Source organism: Drosophila sulfurigaster, chromosome X, assembly GCF_023558435.1.
Source record: "Drosophila sulfurigaster albostrigata strain 15112-1811.04 chromosome X, ASM2355843v2, whole genome shotgun sequence".
NCBI classification, from domain to species: domain Eukaryota; kingdom Metazoa; phylum Arthropoda; class Insecta; order Diptera; family Drosophilidae; genus Drosophila; species Drosophila sulfurigaster.
The window spans coordinates 4,572,774-4,597,207 of NC_084885.1; the positions used below are offsets into that span (position 1 = coordinate 4,572,774).

A 24,434-nucleotide genomic window follows, 5' to 3' on the forward strand; every position below is an offset into this window, starting at 1 on the left:
GGCATTTGCCGTCAGAGGTCAATCGTCAGCTTTTGGCTGATCATAAATTGTTCAATAATAATATCTAACACATTCGACACATTTCGCGTTTCGATCGCCATGAAGAGATAATATGTAATAACAAGTAAGAAAACTACAGTCGAGTGTGCTCAACTGTGAGATATCCATTTTTATTAAAAACAGAACAGTGAGGTATTATTTTTGAAAATATACTGAATTTTGAAAATATGCCAAATGCTACATTTGGTATATTTATATATAACTATATTCAAAACATATATATGTCACTAGGTTTATTCTTAGTATTTTTGCGGTATATTGATTTGGTATATTTTAAAATCATTAATAATAAAACAGTGCGGTATTATATTTATATATTAGTTTTGAAAATATACTGAATTCTGAAAATATACCAAATGCTAAATTTGGTATATTTATATATAACTATATTTAAAACATATATGTATATCACTTGGTATACTCTTAGTATTTTTGCGATATACTGATTTAATATATTTTAAAATGAAAATATGCCAAATGCTATATTTGGTATATTTATATATAACTATATTCAAAACATATATGTATATCACTTGGTATACTCTTTGTATTTTTGCGGTATATTGATTTGGTATATTTTAAAATCATTAATAACAAAACAGTGCGGTATTATATTTGCAAATATACTGAATTCTGAAAATATACCAAATGCTAAATTTGGTATATTGATATATAACTATATTCAAAACATATATGTATATCACTTGGTATACTCTCAGTATTTTTGCGGTATATTGATTTGGTATATTTTAAAATTAAACATACAAAATATATAAGATTATTAAACAACGCAAGTAAGACCCGAAGTAGGTCGACATTTCTCCAGTTTTTAATAGGGTCGAAGATGCAAAGTTGTGATACCCTTCTACCCTATAAGTAGCGGGTATAAATTAAACTATATTTCATCGCCGCAGACTCAATTGCCAACGTTCAGGGTCGATTCTTAATCCCCTTACCCTTTTGCCTTCCCCACAACTATTTCTCTCCCGGGCAGGAAATCAATTGAAAGCCTTCAATTCACACATTGTATATGCTGCAACGAAAAATAGAATTAATATACACAAAAAGCAGAAAAGGAAAGAAAAACAATTGAGATTTGAAATTAAGTTGAAACAAGTGAATTAATTCATAAAACTTTTTATTGTTGCACACTTATAGCACTTAAAACATAAACATTTTACTCTTTTTTTGTTCTCTTTCTTTCATTCATTTCTTGAAATGAACATTTTACATTTTTATTTCGATTTTCTCTTTCTCTTTCTATCTCTCTCTCTTTCTCTCTATTTCTCTATACATTGTCGTTATTTGTTTTTGTTAATGTTTATTAATTCGCTTGCGATTCAATTGCTTTTGTTATTATTATTATAATTATTATTACTGTTTGCTGTTTGTGAAATATTTAATATTTTGTAGCATATTGAATATTTTTCGCAATTGCTTTTCGCGCCAAGAACAAATAGTTAATAATTACAAATAATTAAAAAAAATTATGCGTAAACGAAGCGATCGTTAAATAATTAATTAAAATATTTATAGAGTACTCTTAATATTGGGTATCGATAGATACATTTTTTTCTTTCTTTAATTGTTATATAGTGTTTTTAATCGTATATGTGCATTTTGGGTGTGTATGGTATGTGTTTTTTTTTCATTTAGTTTTCTTTATTTTTTCTCGATGAAACAATTTTTATATGTGTGTGTGTGTGTGTGTTTTTTTCTGATATACAATATGCCCGCCCGACTATATAATAACGATATAGTTTGCTGATATGCTGCCGATATTGCCTGGTTCCACTTGGTGCCACTTCTCTTCTTCATCCTCAACTTCATCATCATCTTCATCTTCATCTTCGTCGTTCGTCGCTCGCCTTAATATTTACATTAAGTAGAAATTTGTTAATCATATTTTGGGGATTCTCCAAATTTGTTTTATTATTATTATAATGCCCATTCATGCAACTCTCCCTTTCACTTTCTTCACACACATTAAACAGAAAAAAAAAAAAAAAAATTAATTCACTTATCTTCGTTTCTTTATAAGTAAGTATATACAAAAAACGATCTGCCAATTTCGTATTTAGAATTAGAATTAAAAAAAAAGTGTTGCGATCAATGTGGCAAACAAAGAACAATTTGCGTGGCAAATGTGAATTGAATTGCCACAATCGAAGAGCAACGCAATTTAAATTAATTGCTTTGCATTTTGCATTTACAAACAAGTCAACATAACATTTAAATTATATTTAATTATTAGACGAAACATTTATATGCATATATGTATGTGTGTGTGTGTGTGTGTGTGTGTGTGTGTGTTGTGTGTGTGTAGTCGATAATCGTCGTCGTATTGAGTGTTTGATCCTCAGATTTGCTTCCAGTTGCTTCTCTAGTTGCAGCTTCTTTGTACAAATGTTTGTTTGAGTGTGTGTGTGTGTAGGTGTGTGTGTGTGTGTGTGTGTGTACTACTCCATCTCTACTCGCAGTTAAGTAGTTTACGCAAAACGAAACAGATCCCTCAGCCCTTGAAGTTTGGCATTAACCCAATGCCAACAGCGTTGTTCTCCTCGATGTAAACGTTGCCCGGCTGCAAAGTCTTCAGTATGCGACGCTCCTGATGCTTGGCATGCTTCTTCACTATAACGTAGGAGAAGAGAGAAGAGAGAGAGAGGAAGGTGAGTTATGCTTTTTGTGTATTTTGAGCTGCAGGCCACAAGCGACGCTGTCAAAACGGAGTGACAGTCGTAGGCCCCACATAATATTTAAAATTCTGAACGTTCGCGTTCTCATTTGCATTTGCCATGGAATCAATTGCGATCGCATTGCGATGCCTTTTGGATGTTGGCTGTTCACTGTTTGCTGTTCGTTGTTGAATCTTCAATATGTTTGCTGTTGGCTTCTGAATGTTCAATGTTGAATATGGGCCCATTAAACGGCTATTGTCGCCGCCAAGAGGCCGCCGCCCACGGGCTCAATGGTCAATTTAAATGCAAATTAGCAAACGCCTTGGTCAAATACCATAAAAAAGAAACAGCAGCAGCAGCAGCAGCAGTAAAAAGAAAAACAACAACGTACAATGCTAAAACAACGACATCGCACAAAGAGAAAGAAAGAAATCTTTCTTTCGTTATCCCGCGGCGACGACGCTGTGCAACATTTGGTTGCCCCACCCCCGCAGCGACACGTAGCAAGAAGTATGACCAATCGATCGATCGATCGTTTGTTCGATCTCAAGTGGCTTGACCTTTGACACACTTACCAGGCAACAGCACATGTTGTGGCTGAAAGATGCCCGACTGCGCTGCCGACGCCGCAGCCGACGCCGCCGTCACTGCCGAGGCGGGCAGACCACGAAGCGCATCCGCATTGCCTATGAAGAAGGTGCCACCGTCCAGGCTCTGCACCTCCGCCAGCTTGGCCATCAGCTTCGTGGACAACTCTTCCACATCTGCAAGCAAAACAACAACAAAATTCTCAATTAAAAATGCCAAAAAAATGTCAGAAAAGTACTTAAGAACATATGGAAACTGTTTTCGAATGAATATAAACTGAAACCGAAAAGTGAAAAGTGAATCACTATTTGGTGACTGAGACTTGTGTTATGTAGATTAACTTGTTTTAAGAATATTCTATTAATCAAACGCAATTTTAAAACTAATATTTGTAATGGAAGAAAACAACGAGCAAATTGTCAATTAAAAATGTATGAAATCGAAATGAAAATATATAAATTCAAATGAGTAAAAACTGAATAGTGAATCACTAAAATGTAGATCAACTTGTTCTAAGAATATTCTATTAATCAAACATTTAATCGTTGTTTTAAAACTTATATTTTTAATGGAAGAAAAGCAAAATTGTCAATTAAAAATGTAGAAAAATGAAATACTAAAATACTTAAGGACATGAAACTTATGGAAATTGTTTTCAAATGATTAAGAACTGAATAGTGAATCACTTAATGAAAGAGAATGACAAGAAAAGTGTCGATTCAGAATGTGTAAAGTGGAAATTAAATACTAAAACACTTAAGAACATTTGGAAAATTGTTTTCAAATGAGGAAAAACTGAATAGTGAATCACTTATGATTAGTGAATGAATCACTTGAAGATTAACTTGTTTTAAGAATGCTCTATAAATCAATCATTTAATCGATGTTTTAAGAGAAGGACAAAAAAAAAGTGTCAATTTCAAATATGTAAAGTGGAAATGAAATAGTGGAATGGAAATTGTTTTCGAATGCTTTTCCTATATTGAAGAGCAATAACTGGATAATGGCTAAAACTTTCCTATATACTATTTATTTATTTATTAAAGGCATAGACTATAAATTAATTTATAACCTTTGGCTAACCCCCGAATATACTAAATTTATATACCGCAAGGTATATTGGTTTAGTACTAAACTCAAAATTCAACATATAGTACAACATATAGCAGATTGTGAAGCGAAGCAACTAAGAATAAATTGCTACATTAAATCATTTGCTGATAGCTGAGACAAATTAAATTGTTTTCGGAATGAGATTATGGCGATACATATTAATTGTTCTCAGAATAAGCTTTTAATCAATCCAACCATCTTTAAATTGAGACTAAAACTGTTTGACTGTTGTTGTATTCACTATTAAGCTATTTGTCATTATAGTTAAACTATTTATAATAGTTGATTAAGCAAGCATATAAACGTTTTTTACTACTACTACTTTTACAATATTAAATTTTTGATAAATTTCAAGCAAAATAAATCAGCATCAACCACTTGCAATTAATACTATACATTATTTTTATTCCCACAATAAATTACAAAACTCGTAAAATAAAATGTAGTAAAAAATGAAAGTTAATATTCAGTGCACAAACAGCGATCATTTTATATCTCTTCAATAGAGAAGATCGTAAATTCAATTCGAACGGCGATTTATGGTATTTATAACGGCACGGAAATAATTGAATTCAAATAGTTTGCAGCAGATGAGACATTAAATCAGTTTGGCCATTAAAAAAGCATTATCAATCAATGTAACGCAAGGTTTGCAGTGACGCAAAAAAAAAACGCATGAAAATAGATTCCCATTCCGATTCAAATGCGATATCGAGTGAACTGCAAGTACTATAGTACTATATATTTGCCACATAGTACATAAAATAATGTTATGGCCTTCATAAACACGTCTATAACGCAGCGAAAAATATTTATTATATTTTTATACATTTTGTTTTGTTTTGTTTTGCTTTGTTTTCTTTTTATTTGCGCTGTCAGATTGGCACAGGAAATCGAAAGGGGGTCAGTTGGGGATTGGCTTTGGGATCGGGATCGGAGGCGGGGGCGGGGGCGGAGGAGCGCATTTCCGACTTGTAAACATGCTCGAGTGGGCGTAAACGCTGGCTGGGCGTGGCAGACACTAGACAGCAAACAGCAGTCAGTAGATAATTTATCATTTATTTTTAAACTGAAGTCAACAAAAAGCGAGAGAGAGAGAGAGAGAAAAACACGTCAAGAAAAACGAAGGAAAAAAATCAAAATGAAAATTAAGTTCCATTGCCCAACAGACGCGACGGTTGCGTTCGGTTCTTTGCTTTTTATTATAAACAATCCCAGCGAATTTTCACACAACAACAACAAGAAGAACAACAAGAATGATGGCAGCAGCTACGTTGTACAAATTTGTGAGAAAAAGCAGAAGAAAAACGATGGAGAACGGGGAACGGGGAGAAGGGGCGATTATGGGAAAAACAAAACACAATTTTCGAAATTTGCGCAGTTCAATTAGTTTCAAAATGTTCAATGCGCCCAAAGATGAAAATCTAAGTACATGTGGATGAGACTCTTTCTCTATACACACACACTCACACACACACACAAAGGTGCCTTTGTATATATGTATGTATGTACGTATGTTTGTTTGGAACAGTTTGGAAATTTTTCCATGGAAATTGTATGCCAAGAAGATTCTAGCAAACTGATTAGTGAAAACAGCAAAAATACTGAAAGCAGCACAAAGATTCAACACACAAATGGAGCTCAACGGAATGGAAGTAGATGGTGTAGAAAGGGGTGGCGGGGGGAGGGAATGTATCTACCGCAAGGCTGAAACAATTTTAACAGATCATGTGCTTCAAGTGATCTCTAAAACGAAACGCAATTGTGTGGAAAGATTCCCATGCGATCATATAAAGAAAATGAAAAGAAAAGAGAAAAACCATTCACTTTCCTTTACTCGCTGTAATAACATTTTAGTGCATTTCGCATTCATTTGATCTTAATCGATACATGAAAAGTAAGTGCACGATACAGAAGATGAAGCTACGCAGATAAATTAGCAGAAAGTAACAGCTTAAGATGCAATATCTACAACGCACTTTCAGAACTCTCTTTTCTAATAGCATAGCTGACTTAAGTACTCAATTTCTTTCCAGGATTTGATGTTAAGATGTTCTTACATTTCTCGAAATTTGGCTATACTTATAAAAGCTATTTTTCAACAAACTAAGAGACACCCGTTACCCATTTAACGGGTAACAAAAATACCAAAAAATGTACCATAAAAATACTATAGTATACTGATTTGGTATATTGACACCGTACATGGGTGCAAAATATACCAGATTGTCAGCCAAAACAACTGAGACCCGATTGCAGTAGGCGATTTTTGCCATACTAAAGTATTTCTTAAATAAATTCTACAATTTTTATCTGATCAAGAATATATATACTTTATAGTGTCGGAGATGCTTCCTTCTGCTACATTCTCTACATTTCCTGCAGGCAAAAAATTATAAAACCATTTGAGGGTATAAAAATGCCTCTTAGAAAAAATAAAAAAAAATTGTTAAACTTTTCTCAAAGTTGACTTAATAATCGAGGATTTGGTTATAATGAAAGTCGAGAGTTAACATTGTTAATATATTATTACATATACAAATAATATATATTTCTTGAAAATTTCTATATTGCTTTTACTATTTTGTTATTACTTTTCACAATCCTGGAGCCTCGATAAACTTTCGAGTTCTTTTCAATGCATTTTATTTTCTCTATCTGCAACTCTTTTCTTTTTAGTTTTCTGGCTTTCTTCTATATCTGGACTTGAAATGAAGTTTAGCGTTATTTGTATGCTTTATCTGTCGGTTGCTTCTGGTTAAGTTGCCTTGCCACATCGCTTCCTCCGTCCACTGTTTGTGGCACTCGCTGTGTCTCTGTGTGTACCCTTCTTGTTATATTTCTTTTTTTTTTTCTTTCTTGGCAGTTTGGGGCATGTGCCACATTAAATATACGCGAAATTGCAAGTTTGTTTGCAATGCCACGCGACGGGGGCTTCCCCGCAACTCCACACACAACTCTTGGTCACCTCCCCCTCTGCCTCCGTGTCCGTCTCCGTCTCCGCCTTCGCATCCTCACATCACTCGTTGCTAAATAAAAGCAGGCGAAACTTATGCAGCTGCTATTTTTGGAGAAGCCGTAAAAAGGCTGGCAGAGAGGGAGAGAGATCCCCTCTGTAACATTTCTGCGAGTGGCGCAGATCTGTTGCATTTGCTTAGCTGCCACGACGAGGCAAATTTATCGCAGTTGCCTGCAACACGCATATTTCCAAGTTGAAGAAAGCCATAAGCGCGTGCCAAACAGAAGAAAATGCGCAAGGCAAAATGCAAAAGGCGAAAAGGGAAATGCGCTGCAGATGGGGCAATTGTCAATTGAGCGCTTGAATACGCCCCAGTCACACCTTTCCACTGTGTGTGTGTGCGTGTGTGTGTGTGTGGCAGCAACAACTTCCTGTACAACATCAGCAGCAGCAGCAGCAGCTGGTCCAATATTTAATCATCAACTATGGGTTGAAAAATCGAAAATCGAATTCGCCAACTATTTATAGACGGTGGCGGAAGCCATGTGTCGTACATGCTACAGCGTGTGGCGTGTGGCATGTGGCATGCCCCCGTAACCAAGCAGCAGCAATTGCTGCTCGATTTTCCATAAGAGTTGACACTGTTTTTCCGCTTTTCATCACGGGGTTGTGATCCACTCTCTCTGGTTGGGAAACTGTTACATAAAACGCTGCATCATCAACACTTTGTGGCACCACAGCACTCGCAGTCGCCGTCGCCGTCGCAGTCGCTGCCTGCCACTTCCTGCCCTTCGTTCGTTCCTTCGTTTGTTTTATTGCATTTCGTTGGGTTGTGTGACATGATTTCGGAATTTCATTACATGCCCACGGAAGTGATTCCAAACGCTGCGGTCTGCAAACATCCGCTTGTCCTTGAGCTAGACACGTTGCATGCCACAGCAGACACACTCACACACGCACACTTACAGCGAGACACTGATTGAGAGAGGCTCTTCCGCTGCACGTGTCGCGTTTACCTGGACAAAAGAGCTGCTTCCGGACCCAAGGATTTTTTGTGTTAGCTCGCATCTCTCGCATTGCTGATCGACCTCGCTTCCCGCCCTCCCCTTCCCACGCCTCGTTTGTGGCAAGAGGCAAGTGTTGTTGCAACGACGTTGTCTGCCTGTCCCATTTCTCATGTTGGCTTCTCTATTTTCATTTCGTTGGCGGGTCTTCACATAAATTCTTCACACTGGACATGGGGCTCTTCTCTCTCTCTCACTTTTTCTCTGATCGCTGCGTGGGACGACAACGCTGCCAACGTCGCTGTCGCTGTCAACGTCAACGTCGACGCCGCTGTCGACGTCGACACGCGTTGAATTATGATTACAAGGAAAACAACACGGGAACCTATCAAAGCAACGCATAAATTTCAACACACAGACAACAGCCACACAGTTCCTTCTTCCCTCTTCCTCCTATCTCCTATCTCCTCCCTCTGTGCAACGTTGCGTCGTGGGTGGAAAGGCGCGAAAAGCGCGTGGAAAATGAACACACGCTGTTAACCAATGTTGTTGTTATTATTATTTTTCCTCGCCTTCAGTTATTGCTGTTGCGCCTTAAACAACATGGGGCAACCAAAATAGAAAGAGATTTGATTAGACGAGCTGAGAATCAATTGAATCCCGTTGAAATCACAAAGCTTTTGACAGCAAAACTTAAACTGCATAAGCTATCGATGATAAATCATTCTCGATTGTCTTATTTTCATTGAAAATTAAAATTAGCTTTGAAATATTCGAATAAATAAACTGAAATTCTAATTTATAAAGAATGATTTGAAATTGAGTATTCAGAAATGCTTCAGAAATCAAGGCATTAATACACAGAGAGAAGAAAATCCAATTTGAAAAGTGATTGCAAAACTTGATTTAAGATTTAATAATAAAATAACATCATAAAATTAGGTTTTCAAATTGAAAAAATCGCCTTTAAAATCAAGATTTTTATTAAAAACATTTTTTTTAAGATTTAAATCTTGTTTCGAGAATATTTTGTTTTAGATTGAAGAAAGGATTGGAAATTTTGAATTAAGGATAAAATAGAATACTATAGAATACACATTTTGAAATCTTTTCCTTGCTTGAATTCACAGATATTACACTTCAAATGTAAAGTAAATATTTTGGAATATATTAATCATGGCTATAAAAAAAACTATATTGAAATATTATAAAGAATTGAAAACTGAATTTGACTGAATTAATGAAGAATTGAAATTGGGAACTCAAAAATCTTTTACAAAGCAACAGCTTAATAGAATAAAATTCTAAAATATTTTTTAACTGATTGCATTTACAGATATTTAAATTGAAATTCAATTATTTTTACTATAATTCGTGATTTTCCCTAACAAGTTGTAATATCATTAAGGCACTTCAAAAATTCTCATAAAACGCAACAAATGCATTTAATTCGATGATTTCTAAAATATATTTCAAGACTTTAAATTGCACGTTTGTCGATCATAAATAAACACAGTTTGGGGAGCTACTAGAAAGGTTTTTTTGTTGTGGGGAGAGTTCTATAAAATGTGATGTGCCAGTCCACTTTATGAAGTCGCTGGATCGTAAAACGTGTAAATAAATCCGTCAGAAGCGAACTTCAATCGTTGGAAAAGTCAAAAGCAAAGTGTGTTGAGGGGGGAATGAAGACACTAAAGATTGAAAGTTGTGTGCGGCCGCGTTGCATGCCTCATTTAAGTTGCGTCTTTCTTATATGCTGCTTTATATTATGACATTTAAGGGGGCTCTACATATGGCTCTCTCCTTCTCTCTCTCTCTCGCTCTATGTGAATGCTTAATGTTTTGTGCCGTCTTGGGAATGATTCCAATTGCTTTGGCAGCAAGCAAAACATCCAAGCAGTATCATTGTCAAGGACAGCAGCATATGCCGCGTCATCTCCCTCTTGAAAAAGATATTTCAAAAGATATTCTTGGGATACGAGTATCTGCCAAAATGTTTAAAACTCTCCAAGGTCGCGTTTAGTTTTCGTTGAATTTTTCGGCATTTATTCGAGGTATTTAGTTTAAATAGAAGTGGAATATCAAGGGACATTTTAAATATATGTGTATGTACATATATCAGAATTTGAGCTTGGAGAATTGTTATGATACAATTTATTATATTACGATATGATATGAGTGTGAGGTTTTCCCTAAAATGTCAACTAGTTAATAAAACTAAAATCTAAACTTATGATTTATTTATTTTTGTCGCTTGATATCGAATTTCCATTTAAATGATATTCTTAAATTCAACTGAGATTTTCAGATTTCATTTATAGATATTTATTCCAATACCAATTGAATCTCAATTTGAAGTGTAAAATATTCAGCGTATGTTGTAAGCGATTTAGATGATTTATTTTTGGTATTGATGCCATAAAAGTTTTGCCTGATTTTAGCCACCTAACAAGTGAATCGAGCCTTTTTTGCTGGTTTGCTTTGCTTTGGCTTGCGGTTGCGGTTGCTTTATGGAGCGCGGTCAGATTGAACATGAACGGCAAACGTAAATGAAAAAAAATAACAACTTGCGAAAAATATTAATAAGAATAATAACGTGTTGTTGTTGTTGTTGAATCCAGCGATGTATGCAAAACGCGTCGAGATTGTCAGGCGACAAGTCGACGTCACGGACGCACATGCGCCAAATATTTGGACGTTTCGTTCTACTTTGGCGCAGGCGCAGCTCATGTTGGGCCACCTCATTAATATGCAGGTGATGAGCAAGAGAGAGAGAGAGAGAGAGCAAAAGAGCAAGAGAGAGATGCAATTCATTGGAAATCTTTGACTTTGGCGCAAAAAGGGACGCGCGTCTTTTGCCTCGAAGGAGTTTCTGTCTTTCGGGTAAAATGCAATAAGATGCCGCTGGCGATTGTCGGAGCTCCCATACATCAAAGTGTCGTGTTCTTGGCCCGTCCGTCGGGCCTTATAAATATGTACGAGTCGTCCAGGCCAATGCCATGCCACTGCATGCCACGTTTTAGGGCCCCTTGCTGCAGGTTGTTCAGCTCTCAGCTTTCTACGAGAAATCAAATAACACGCCACCAACATGCCGGGCATGCTAAGCAGCCAAGCAACCAAACAGCCAAGCGACTGACACTGCAACCTTTGGCAATGCAACGCGCTGCTGCAACGTGCCACGCATTCAAAGCAGCAGCAACAGCAGCAACAACAGCAGCTGCTTGGCGACGGGTTAAAGGTGCCTTCATGTCGAGGCCACGGTCGAGGCGTGTGAAAGTCGAAACTATCGCCCCAGTTAGGAGCTTCAACCACTGCCACCGCATTACTCGCTGTGAGAACGCAGCCACCGACAGCTGATGAATTTTATACTCTTTCCGGCCCGTCTTTGAATATGTTATTCCCTGAGATTATTGGTCGAGTTCCATACTCGTTCGGTTGTCAATAACTACCCACACAATTATTATTTAATCTCATTTTCAGACGATCTTAAATGAGTCCACTTTATTTTAAATACTCTGTTTAAAGTTACGTAATACCTTGATCAATTTAATGCAGTGGTTATTATGGAAAAGCCAGCCATGTTGAACGCTGAACTCTGCTGTGTAATAAATTTCAGCCGCCCAGCTCTTACTTTTTAATTTCCTATAATACAGTTAGTGGAACTGTCAGTATAACAAAATTTGCATTATATTTTGATTTAAGCTAGGCATTGATCGCTTTTCTAATTGCAGCCTTATTGCACGCTGAAATTGACTAAACTGTGTTGTGTTAAACTTGCAGCCTCCTAGCTCTTACTTTTTGAACTCTGATAATAAAGTTAGTGTATCTGTCAGTGTTTTGACTTAAACTTAGTTCTGATCGCTTTTCTTATTGCAGCCTTATAGTACCATGAAATTACGCTAACTATGCTGCCTACAAATGTCAGCCTCCTAGCTCTTACTTTTTAAACTGTACTTTGCTAGTTCAAATAGTAAATAAGTCATTCAACATAAAGTATATTATATTTTTTGATTTCAACTTTACTTTAATCGGTAAATGAGAATATTTATATGAATATTTTTAAGACCTGTTACAAAATTGAATATCTAACAGTATTAAGATTTTAATTCAATATTCAGTAGTAATAAAGTATGGAACTCACCTTGATCCAGTCGACGCTCCATGCGACGCCATTGGCGCATGTGATGGATGAGAATGCAGGCGGCGACCGAGAAGAAGAGCAGACAGGCGAGCACCGCTATGAAGAGGGCAGCGGTCTGCCAGTCGAGCGGTAAAGCGGCGGCAGCCTCCTCATGCAGTTGCTGCAGCTGTTCGTGCGACAAATGCTGCAGCGGCGATGCCTGATCGAAATGCTCATACTCCGAGGACTTTCGGCGCTGCAAAAGCGAAGGAGACGAAAGAGAGATTAATTGGAATATTGGGTTGAGGAGAAAGAGTTGCAATTGAGACGCACCTCTTTCCAGTTGCGCTCCGTCTTGGCGAGCACAACCCAATCGAGTTTCAGGTCGTAGATGGAACCACAAACGGTATCGATGTGCAGCTGGCAGGGACGCAATGGAATCATCTCGCCCTGGCAGCTGGTGCATGGCGTGCACCTATCATGCTGCTGATCCCACCAATGTTGTGGCGCACAAGGCGAGGCCGGCAACATGAATGTCGCTCCACTTGAAGCGGCAGCAACTGAGTTGCTGTTGTCGCTATTATTGTTGCTGTTGCTATTGCTGTTGCTGTTGCTGTTGCTATTGCTGTTGGTGGTAATGGCGCCCGTCTCAGATGCGGAAGCGCACAAGGAACATGTTGTGGTTAGAAGCAGCAGCGCCAAATAGGCGCCAGTTCTGCTCAGATTTGGGTAACTATATCTCCTAGATGTTGTTGTTGTTCTTAGTGTTGTTTCTGCTGTTGTTGTTCTTCTTGTTCTAGCTCGCGTTGTGGTTGCTGTTGTGCTGCTGTTGCTGCTGCTGCTGCTGCGCTGCCGCCTTCGACGACGTTTGTGAAAATTTGTTGTTCTTGTTGTTCTATTCATTATAGCTAATGTTAAGTTGTTGCTGTTGCTGTTGCTACTTCTACTCGTTGTTTTGTTCGTTCTTGTTACTGTTGTTGCTGCTGCTGCGCCTGGCTGCATTGCTGCTGCAAAGAAGCAAGAAATCATATAAATGAATTAATAAAATATACTTAAAACGAACTAAATGCATTAAAGCAATCATCCATTAAATAATATGAAATTTAGAATTTAAAATGTATGTCAACAAATTAAAACAATATTACAACTTTCATTAATTTTATCAAAGTAATACAAATGAATTGTACTTTAAACATAACAAGTAAGAAAGCTACAGTCGAGTGTACTTGACAAATGCAATACAGTGTTGTATTAATTTTAAAATATCCCAAAAAATACTAAATATATATATCAAATGCTATATTTGGTATACTGATATTGTACTTCAAACAAAATAGAGTGCCAAATATACCAGATTGTCAGCCAAGGCAACTAAAACCCAAAATGCATTCAAATGAATTGAACAAAAACGGATTCAATACATAACAAGTAAGAAAGCTACAGTCGAGTGTACTCGACTGTGAGATACCCGCTACCCATTTTGAGTAAAAGCAATATATTTTTGCGGTATTATTCTCAAAATATACCAAATATACTACAAAAATATTAAAAATGTACCATATTTTTATCTGATCGCAACCAAATTTTCAGGAATCATAACTACTATAGTTGTTATTTTATATACCAAAATCCGTAACTCTAGCTTTAAAATTATGCTTGTTATTCGATTTTGATTTGGTTTTCGGGGGCGGAAGGGGGCGTGGCAAAAATTTGAAACAAACTTGATCTGCGTGCAAACATAACAAATGCTATCGAAAAAAATTATAACTCTATCTCTTATAGTCTCTGAGATCTAGGTGTTCATACGGACAGACAGACAGACGGACATGGCTAGATCGTCTCGGCTGTTGACGCTGATCAAGAATATATATACTTTATAGGGTCGGAGATGCCTCCTTCTACCTGTTACATACATTTCCTGCCGGCACAAAGTTATAATACCCTTCTACCCTATGGGTAGCGGGTATAAAAAGAGTTGTGCATAAAATAAATAAAGGATTATTTTATTTATGAGCAGCAGCACTTTAAAAAAACGTTCGTCAAGTAAATAAAAAAGAGAGAAAAATAATTTCAAATTTATTTGCATATTTAACTCAATTAATATTTACCAATATATGTATTTATAAGTTGTCCATATATAAACTAAATTTACTCTTTTTTTTTTTGCGAATTCTTGCGCTTTTCATTTGGCATTTTCCCAGGCGCAGCTTGGCGAGTTTTTCACACATTCATCAGGGAAATCTCTAGGGAATCTCGGCGCTTGTGTTTCTCAGTTTCATTGAAATAGAGTTTCAAACTAATGGAAAATGGCAGCACAGCAGGCAGCGACAAGCTCAACGAGCTACCAGAGAGCGAGGAGAAAGAGAGATCGGGAGAGAGGGAGAGTGAAAAGCGAATGCATTATCGCCCATAAAAACGCGCGCAAAGGCAAACTAATAAACCGACAGACCGGCAGCCAATGATGTTCATAATGATGATAATGCGACGCCATCATCATCATCATTACGATGATCATCATCATTAACTAACAGCCACAGCAGCAGCAGCAGCATGATCATAAATGCGTACAGTTTGCAATCAACTTTAATGTCAACGGGGTGCTTAGACAATTCGCACACTCCCCAATCTCTCCTCTCTCTTCCTCTCAAGCACTCCCACTCTCTCTCTCTCCGCTCTCTCTCTCTTTACTCTGCTCGGTTCATTGCTTCGACTGCAGTCGCGATTCCTTTGCAACAACATCGAAACTATTATAAATGACATACAATTATTATTTATGCAGCGACTGTCAGTCAATGGAGTAAGCATAAGAGTGGAGGAGGGTGAAGAGGAAGAGGAGCTATAGCTTCATAGCTTCACTTCCGTTGTTTGCTGGGTAAGGCCAAGGGAAGCTAATCAAACCCAAGCACACCTCGTTAAAAGGCGCAACTCTAAAGAGTTCAAACTCAAGTCTGACTTTTGCATTTAGCAATCGAATGGCAATCGAAGAAATGTGCCAACATAAATAGATGCCAAAGTTCCTATATGTAGAAATATATAAATAGAAATTCAAGAACTTCTTATCAATAAGATTTAGAAATGAGGAAAATCAAATTCCAAGACTGAATATATTTAGCAATCGAATGACATATTTTTAGCAATGAATTGCTGAAATGAATTAACAGAAATAGATTTCAAATCAAAAAAATGCTTCTTATCGCCGCAAAGTTGATACAGAAATGTAAAAATAGAAATTCAAGAACTTATAAAATGAATGAATTTATTAAAAAAATATTAAATACGGAACATTTATCGAAAAGTGTTTTTTTTTTCTTAACACTAAATTCATCTCCGCAATTTGTGCTTAAATTGAATATTGCTAAACTTGAAAATAATTTTAAAATCGATAACATTATAGAAGCTGGCTTTACATCAAAATGTTGTTTATATTATTCACATGCAAATGTATTATAGATTTCTAAACTATGCCATTATCAGAGAAACTAATGAAAAGTGACTGCATGAAACCCGCAGCGAAATAGAAAAAAAAACAAAAATTGGGATAGGGAAGAGCGAATTTTATGGGCGGTGGTTAAGCGGGCTTATGTTTGGGGTTTGGGGTTCGGGCTTTAGGCTTTGGGTTTAGCAACCACACATCGAGCAATGACAACAGCAACATTGAGACGAAAGCATAAAACGAAGCGAAACAAAACGAAACGAAACGAAACGACACGAATATAATGGAAACAGCAACAGGAAGAAGATATATTTAATTAAAATCAACCATTACTCGCCGCTTGGCCACCGGCACCGTAAACCGAACCGAAGCAACCGACAAGCGACCAGCGACAAGTTGTGGACAGTGCTCAATGATCAGTGAGGGGGCCGCGGGGCGAGGGAGGGAGAAGAGGAAGCAGAGGGAATAGGGAAGCGCGCTCACTTGCAAAGGGTCATGAGTATGCAGATACTTTTGTAGTTATGCGAGCTTATGCTGTGGATAACAAGTGAAAAGAGTGAGACAGAGTGATGAAGATAAAAAGAGAGAGGAAGAGAGAGAGAGAGAGAGAGGGGGCAACGATCGATCGAGATAATAAAGTGCTGCAAAAACAAATCAATCAATTGAATGAAAAGGCGACTGCAGATCGTCGCAGCAAAGTGATCAAAGTGAAACCGATGTGTTGCTTGGGTAGAGGGACGGGGAGCGGGGGGATAGGATCAGGGGCATTGCCTCATTAGGTGCACTTTTGAACCAACCAGCTCAACAAATTCAATTTCTAATGAATTTCATATCGGAAATTGACCTGTAAAAGGCATTGGCACTTCCTATCCGCCTCAAATTGATTCACTACAATTGTATCTTCACTACAAGTATCTATTTGTTTGGCCCTAATCCGCAACCGGTTGCCACGCCCAGCGACTATTAAAAACGCATTTCAAACGTTAATTGAATGATGATTAACTTATAACGTCAAGTGGTTCCGGTCTACGTTTGTTTTGTTGTCCCTTTCTATCTTTCTATCGATGTGTATTCAACAAATGGCCAGAAATGTATCTATAAGATAGAAGTCGTATATATCGCTTTGATGTTTGACCAACTTAACAAATGCGCCAATTTGCGTCGTCTTCATTATTTATTGGCCCCGCGCCATGCCTCTCATCCGCTCTCTCCCTCTTTCTCTCATTCTTTCTCCTTTCTGTCAGTTGGTCAATCAGCCGCCATGTCGCAACAATTAACAGCAGAAATATCAAAAACATAGCACACATAAATCACATCTGTCGGCGTCCCACTTGACGTGACTTTATCTCCGATTTCTATAAATCCAAAGCAAAAAACAATCTACCACTTAACGTGGCGAAGCGAAGAATCCAAATCTTGAAATTTAAGCACTTATAATGATAGCTGATAATGTAAGACATTTCTATTTTTTTGTTAGAAATGATGATATAATTAAACATTAAATTAAGCACAAATATTTGTATAAAAGATATTAATCAACTTCACAAATTATGATATCACTATGTTACTTTGACAAGAATTTATATTATGTTCAGTTCAATAAAATTGCCAATTCAAACATATTCTTAACAATTTCTATCGATAAGATTATGCTATGATTTTTTATTTGTTATAGTAAAGTATTTGCACATTATATTATTAGAAAAATATGCTGAACCATAAAAAAATTATAATTTTGTATAATAGTAAAATGTTTCTATAATACTCAAGATATTCTAAACATATTATTATTTTAATCAAATAATTATGCACCAATAATTATATGATATTTTCTTTAAAGTCAAATATTTCGATTATGTTAAATACATATATGCTCAATAAATACTTTTATTCTGACATCAAGTAATTATAATATTGAGTAATTAAAATTTATTTAAAAAAATCTTTTGTGTGATGAAAAAAACTCCTATTTATTACGGGTCTTAGTTGCATTTTCTGACAATCTGATTTATTTTGTACGATTTGATATATTTTTAATATAATACAATATCAATATACCGAATATAGACTTTGATATATTTTTAATACTTTGTCGTAGATTAATTTGGTATATTTTAAGTATAATACCGCGCTGTTTTTGCTTTTATTCAAAATGGGTAACGGGTTTCTCACAGTAGAGCACACTCGACTGTAGCTTTGGTATTTGTTTGTACTAAAATGTATCCAACTTTAGTATATCTTTTTATTTGCTTCATAAACTATACACATAATTGCATATATTAATTTCTTGCCACTTTCATGTTCTTATTTGGTGCTGGCAACAAGCCTAACTACTTAGCAATGTCCCTGACCTGGCACTACGCTCTCTATCTCTCTCTCTCTCTCTCTCTCTCTCTCTAGATGTGGCAGTCTCTTGCAAATTGCTCCTGATCTTGGCCAGCAAATTCAAAGTGAATAATCAGCATCAGCAAGAAGAAGAAACAACAACGACAACAGCGTCGGCGACAACAGGAATAAGTATAAAATCAAGTGTAGCATATTTTTAGCGCACTGACTGATCTAGCAAGACTCCCCAAATATCCCAAATATAGATATCTGAAGGTGAGGAGGAGAGGTGATAGGCATAGGCCTAGGCTGGCGACAACTGCAGAGACATTGAGGCAGCAACAGCAACAGCAGCCACAGCAACAGCACCAGCAACAACAACAACAAGTGATGAGGCATTGTGTGTGTGCTGAGATTATTATGTCAGCAACATGTATCTATAAGATACATTTTGGTGCGTCTGAGGCGTGCTGCGCCTTGTCGCTGTCGTTGTCGTTGTCTTTGTTGCTGTTGCTGCTGCTGTTGTTGTCGTTGCCGCTGTCGTTGTTGTTATCGCTCTTGTCTGACAACTGACAGCGACAGCAATTTAAATCATGTTGCATTTTCAGTTCGCTGCTAATTGAAACTGAAACAGCGTACCAGTCCTCAAAATGGGTCACTCAGCCTGAGCCTGCCTAGCAGACAGACAGACGGACGGACAGACGGACGGACGGATAAACGGACAGCCAAAGTGGCGGCCTGCCTTTGCTCTCTTAACTGGACCTCAGATGCAAATGCATTACAGAGTGCAACAAATGAAATTGCATTATCTATTCAATATACTATATATTGTATATATACAGATATCGTGTGTGCTCACATCTGGCGAATATATGCCTCGATGTGCCAATTTATTTGTAGAATACCTAACAAAATAATTGGAAATCGATGAAAAAATATATGAATATTAAATAAATAATATGTAGATGGCAAATTCGAAATTATAACTTTTTTTCCTTAGTAAAATCTTTGCCAGCAGCTGCATCGATAAAGACAAATCAATAAGATTGAATTTTGCAAGTGGCAGCCTTGAAAACAAACGGTCAAGTACACCATCCATCCAGCCGTCCATCTGTCCATGCATCCATCACATTCCTCAAAGAGCATTTCCACAAATACTCGAACACTCGAACAACAACAACAGTGGGGAAAGGCGAAAGCTTTTATTTTGTTGTTGTTTTGGGCTGACTGTGGGCATCTGTTCGATGCCACGAAGTCGTTGTTGAGAAATGTATTTTTAAAAACAATTGCGCAAAACTTAATGCAAAAATACCATGAGAATTCGTATTGGAATTCTTTTTTTTGGGTTCTTTGGTTGGGCGGATTTAAATTTGGACAACAATTTTGAAGAACACCGAAACAGCAGCAAACCAAACCAAAAAAAATAAAATAAAATAAGAGAGGAGGCGGAATTTCTCCTTGTGGCAACGACAGCAAAAAAACACAAAAAAAGAAAAAAAAAGAGCAACAGACCGCGCTCGTCAGTGGCATTTATTAAAATGTCAACTGAATGCTCACAGCATTTTTTATGATTGTTTTTGTTGTTTATTAGTATTACTTGGCGCTTTTTTTTGCTTTTGTTTTTGTGTTTGCTGTTGTTGTTGTTTCTCTTCTCATTGTTGTGTAAATTCCAAGCGCGACAAACCATTAAAACGTTTCCATGAGCAAACAGCAACGATTTAATGAAACGCGCCATGAGCAACAGCAGCAACAGCAACAACAGCAACAACAGCAACAAGAACAACAAGAACAACGCTGACTGATCAGCGGCATTTCAACAACAATTTAGTAGTATTGTTTAGAGCTTTTCAGTTAGCTGTCTCGCATTTGTCTAAATATCTCTGTCTCTCTCTTTCTCTGTCTGCGTGTGTGAAGTGTGTGTGCATCTTGAAGTGTGCTTGCGAAATCGTAGTGAAAAAAAACAAGTAAGAAAGCTACAGTCGAGTGTGCTCGACTTTGAGATACCTGCTACGAATTGTGAATAAAAGCAAAACAATGCGGTATCAGTTTAAAATATACCCTAAAAATACCTAAAGTTATATTTGGTATACTGATATTGTTTTCAGTTCAAAATATACCATAGAGTTTAAAATATAGCAGATTAATATACTATCAAAAATACTAAAAATATACCAAGGCATATATTTGGTATATTAATATATTGATGAGATCGAAATATACCATAAAGTGCAAAATATACTAAATTGATGTACTATAAAAATACTAAAAGATAACCCGAATGTTGTATTTAGTTTGTTTATATAGTACTACATTCAAGATATACTATAGAGTGCAAAATATACCAAATTGTCCATCAATGCAACTTAGACCAGACGTGTATCCCCTATAGAAAAGTATTTCTTAAATTTCTAAGACGGATATGACTATATTGTATCGGATGTTGATGCTGATCAAGAATATATAATATATACTTTAGAGGATCGGAGATGCCTCCTTCTACCTGTTACATATATTTCCAGGAGGCACAGGGTTATAATACCCTTCTACCCTATTGGTAGCGGGTATAAAAATAAAACAAATAATGCAATAATCGAACAAAGATACTCAGTAATCTTTAAAGTGTCGCCATATGGCAATTTGACAGTTTTTTTCTGCTTAAGCCTTGTGGTAAAGAATTTGAGTGAAACTTGCAAAACACATTGAAATGAAATATTAGAATCAAAAATAATAATATATACTTGCATTAATGTTGTAAACGAAAAATTGGATTAATGAGAAAACGAACTTAATAAATCGCAAAAGCTAAGCAAAAACTCATAAGCTGAAAATAATTTTCTATAGTAAAAGTGATGGTGCATATGTTATATATTATACAATTATTGAGTATAGAGTATTCACATTAAAAGGAATTTATAAACTGGCTAAAATGTGAGTGTACTTTTCAATTCCGTGCAACTATTTGCAAATGTATTTCTAGTTTATTTTAACAGATGTTTTTTTACTTTATTTTCTGCGGAATACCGCGAATGCCAATTCTCTATATAACAACTGTTTGAATAGCTTTTGTTTGTATAAAACAAACATAAAAAACAGAAATTCCCCATAGAAATTGCAAATCATTTATCAAAAATTGCGAATCAGTAAAGATAAATAAGTCAAATTGCGTTGGCCGTGAATGCACGACTAACAGATGACCTGTAAATGGGGGAAATGAGAAACAACTTTTGAAGCTGCTGTTCGACAATCAAAAAAAAAGTGCAAAGAAAACAACTTTTTGGGTAAAGTTGCAAATGGGAATACGTAAAAGCCAAAAGTCGAGGGTATAAAATAAATGAGTGCGGCGAACGCTGCGCAAATCTCTGGCCAAAACAAACAACAGATCGGAACAGTACATATATGGAGAGGTGTGATGTTAGTGTGTGTGTCTGTGTGTGTGTGTGTGTGTTTTTTGGCACATTTTTGACAAATGCCAAATGGCAGTCGATCGATTGGCGATTGTTGTTTTGGCCAAGACACGTGTACAATTAATGTCTGTCTAAAAGAAACAAATGCAGAAACAGCTAGAATAAGAGATGAAGATACATATGAATACAGCAGATACTTCTCTATTCTATACGTATATAACAACAAATACTTTTACAGATACAGATACAGATACAGCTACAGTTAAGAGCGAAAGGCAGCAGATTCGAGATTCGAGGGCAAGCAACTTATTTTTACACTAACATAGAAGAGACAGACAGACAGATTTTTGACATTTCGAAATGGAGGGGAATCTCATTATGTAAGCAAATGTAATGGCAAACGCGCGAGTTCAATGTATTTCTCTATTTATTTATGGATGGCAACCGGTTGCAGCAGCATCAACAGCATCGGCAGCAGCAGCAGCAGGAGTAACAAGTGCCGCTTGGAAGTTGCGACTTGCGACTCGCCGCTGCAGTGTTTACCCTTTGGCCCTTTTTTTTCCTTCCGTTCTTTGCAGCGTTCTTTTGTGGCATGTGTGCACGGTTAATATACGAAATGGGAATGGAAATGGGAATGGGAATGGGAGAGCATATCCATTAGTTGTGTGTATGTAGATGTGTGTGCCCCCTAATGTCAGTCCATCATGGCATCAGCTTGTCAGTTTGTCAGTTTGCCAGTCAGTTTGGTACGAGTTGTGTTAGTCAGTTTAGCTCTGTGTTGTGTGTTGTTCTGCTCGGGGACTCTGTTGGGGTTTCTCATTCAGTTTCAGTTTGTGATTCTGATTCTGGTTCTGATTGTGATTGTGATTGTGATTCTGATTCCGATTTCAATTCTCATTTTGGTTTTGTGCATTTTGTGCTTTGTTTTTGTGTGAGTGTATTTCTTGCTGTTGTGTGTGCTCTCCTCCTCGCTGAGCTTTAACTGCTGGCACAGAGGGCTGCCACTGTTTCTACACTCGATTTATATTTTTTATCATTTGATTTAATTTAATTCCATTCCATTTCGGCTGCAGACCCAGCCCCAGCCACAATCGCAGCCGCAGCCGCAGCCTCAGGCCGAAGCCTCCGCCGCCGCTCGTTTCTCCCGCTGTTTTTTGCCTGTGATCAACAACAACAACAAAAAAAAAATGAAAATAATAAAAAACATACACACTAAAGCGAGACCGGCAATGAGACATCAGAGTGAGAGAGAGTCAAAGAGAAAGAGCGAGAGAGAGACGAGCAGCAGCATCGTCATTATCATCAGCATCATCGTGATGATCGCGAAATGCAAACTGACAAACTGGCGGGCTGCTTCCGAAACCGGGCATAACCATAACCATAACCATAACCGTAGCAAGCTTATGAGTACGATCCACGGTCCACGATCCACGATCTGCGCGATCCACGATCGCGTCGTCTGTCCGGTACGGTCCGGTCTGTCATCTGTTGTCTGTAGTCGCTGTTATGCATGCTTCTATAGTAATATATGATCATGATCTGCCGACTACCCTACTAAATACTACATACATATGCTATATACTATATATACTACTATATATGTACATCACTCACTTTGTTTTTGTTGTTTTTTGTCGTGTTTTCCTTGATTTGTCGCTCGTTTATCTTATTTTGATTATGTTATTACTTGTTTCTTTTTTATTTTTTTTGTTTGCGTTGATTTCTTAATTGCTTGTTTCGTACATCTCTTTAGCTCTCGTTGCTCGCATCAATCAAACAATCGATCATCGATCAATCACACTCAAAACAATCGATCAGTAATTTAGCACTCACAATGTGTTGCATTTGCATTTCGTTTCGACACTTTTCCTTTTTGGCTTCTATTATTATTATTACTCTTTTTCTCTCTCTTGATTTTTTACGAATTTTATTTGGTGTAGTGCATTCACAACAAAAAAAAATATATATGTATATATAAGAACTTATAGCACTCGCGACTCACACTAATCTAACGCATTCACATTCGATGTAGAACTACTCGTATATAATCGTATATATATCTGTATTTGTATATATGGCAATGGCATCGTTTCAAGTGCCGTCGCCTTTTTCCACATGCGTGTTTTGTTATGATTTCTTTTTTACTTTTTGTACAACATTTTTGACCAAACAAATAAAAAATGATAAAAAACCAAAAAAAAAAAATTTGTAATTTGTAAAATTTTCGGAGTAGTTAAAATACGAAATATTAAATACGCTTCTTTTTTTATGCTAATATTGTAGTTGTAGTGTATTTGAATTTGAGAACCACTTTGAGACGAACGACGATCGCAGCGATGATCCGCAGCTCGTCGCGTGCGTGGAGAGACTGAGGCATGCAACGCCAGCGATGCTCGTGTTTAAGCGACGCCGTTCACCGCACGACAGTGATGCCCACGCTGGAAATTTTCCGCTAAAATTAGCCGTTTGTTTTAGCCGCTAATAGTGGGCTAGATTTTCACTTCACTTCGTTTACCGCAATTTAATTTATTATCTTTTTATTTATTATTTATTTACATGTTAATTATTAGACAAAATAATATAATAACTAAAAGAAGGGAGTGCTAGCAACTAAGGCCATCGACTCGTATCTTTTTATATTATGTATTATTATTTCTTTTATTTTTTTTAATAAAATTCTTTTATATTGTAGACAGATGAAAATATATTTTATAATTTCGGAAATTAAAGTAATTTCACTAAAGTAAGGA

The 24,434-nt window shown here is 36.7% G+C and overlaps 1 protein-coding gene across 2 annotated transcripts; it reads right to left on the reverse strand.

Annotated features, from left to right (window-relative positions):
* Positions 1–1,658: 1,658 nt before the first annotated feature.
* LOC133848046 (tumor necrosis factor receptor superfamily member wengen) lies at positions 1,659–24,046 on the reverse strand. Of its 2 annotated transcripts, none has more exons than XM_062283412.1 (5): positions 23,299–24,046; positions 12,856–13,526; positions 12,544–12,778; positions 3,314–3,502; positions 1,659–2,691 (listed from the first exon to the last, which is right to left on the reverse strand). In XM_062283412.1, exons 2-5 carry the CDS (start codon positions 13,522–13,524, stop codon positions 2,573–2,575), a joined length of 1,212 nt encoding a protein of 403 aa, XP_062139396.1. In that variant the 5' UTR covers positions 13,525–13,526; positions 23,299–24,046; the 3' UTR covers positions 1,659–2,572. The 2 variants fall into 2 exon arrangements, with proteins under 2 accessions (XP_062139396.1, XP_062139395.1); XM_062283411.1 differs by having other exon boundaries at positions 12,856–13,529.
* Between the last annotated feature and the right edge of the window lie 388 nt (positions 24,047–24,434).

What these genes read in the sequence shown, in the direction of transcription:
- LOC133848046 (XM_062283412.1), bottom strand. Translation starts at nt 13,524, where the DNA reads ATGCAGCCAGGCGCAGCAGCAGCAACAACAGTAACAAGAACGAACAAA. An exon ending in GGAGCGTCGACTGGATCAAG is followed by an intron (nt 3,503 to 12,543) that starts GTGAGTTCCATA and finishes TTTTGCTTGCAG; the next exon opens with ATGTGGAAGAGTTGTCCACG. An exon ending in ACAACATGTGCTGTTGCCTG is followed by an intron (nt 2,692 to 3,313) that starts GTAAGTGTGTCA and finishes CCTACGTTATAG; the next exon opens with TGAAGAAGCATGCCAAGCAT.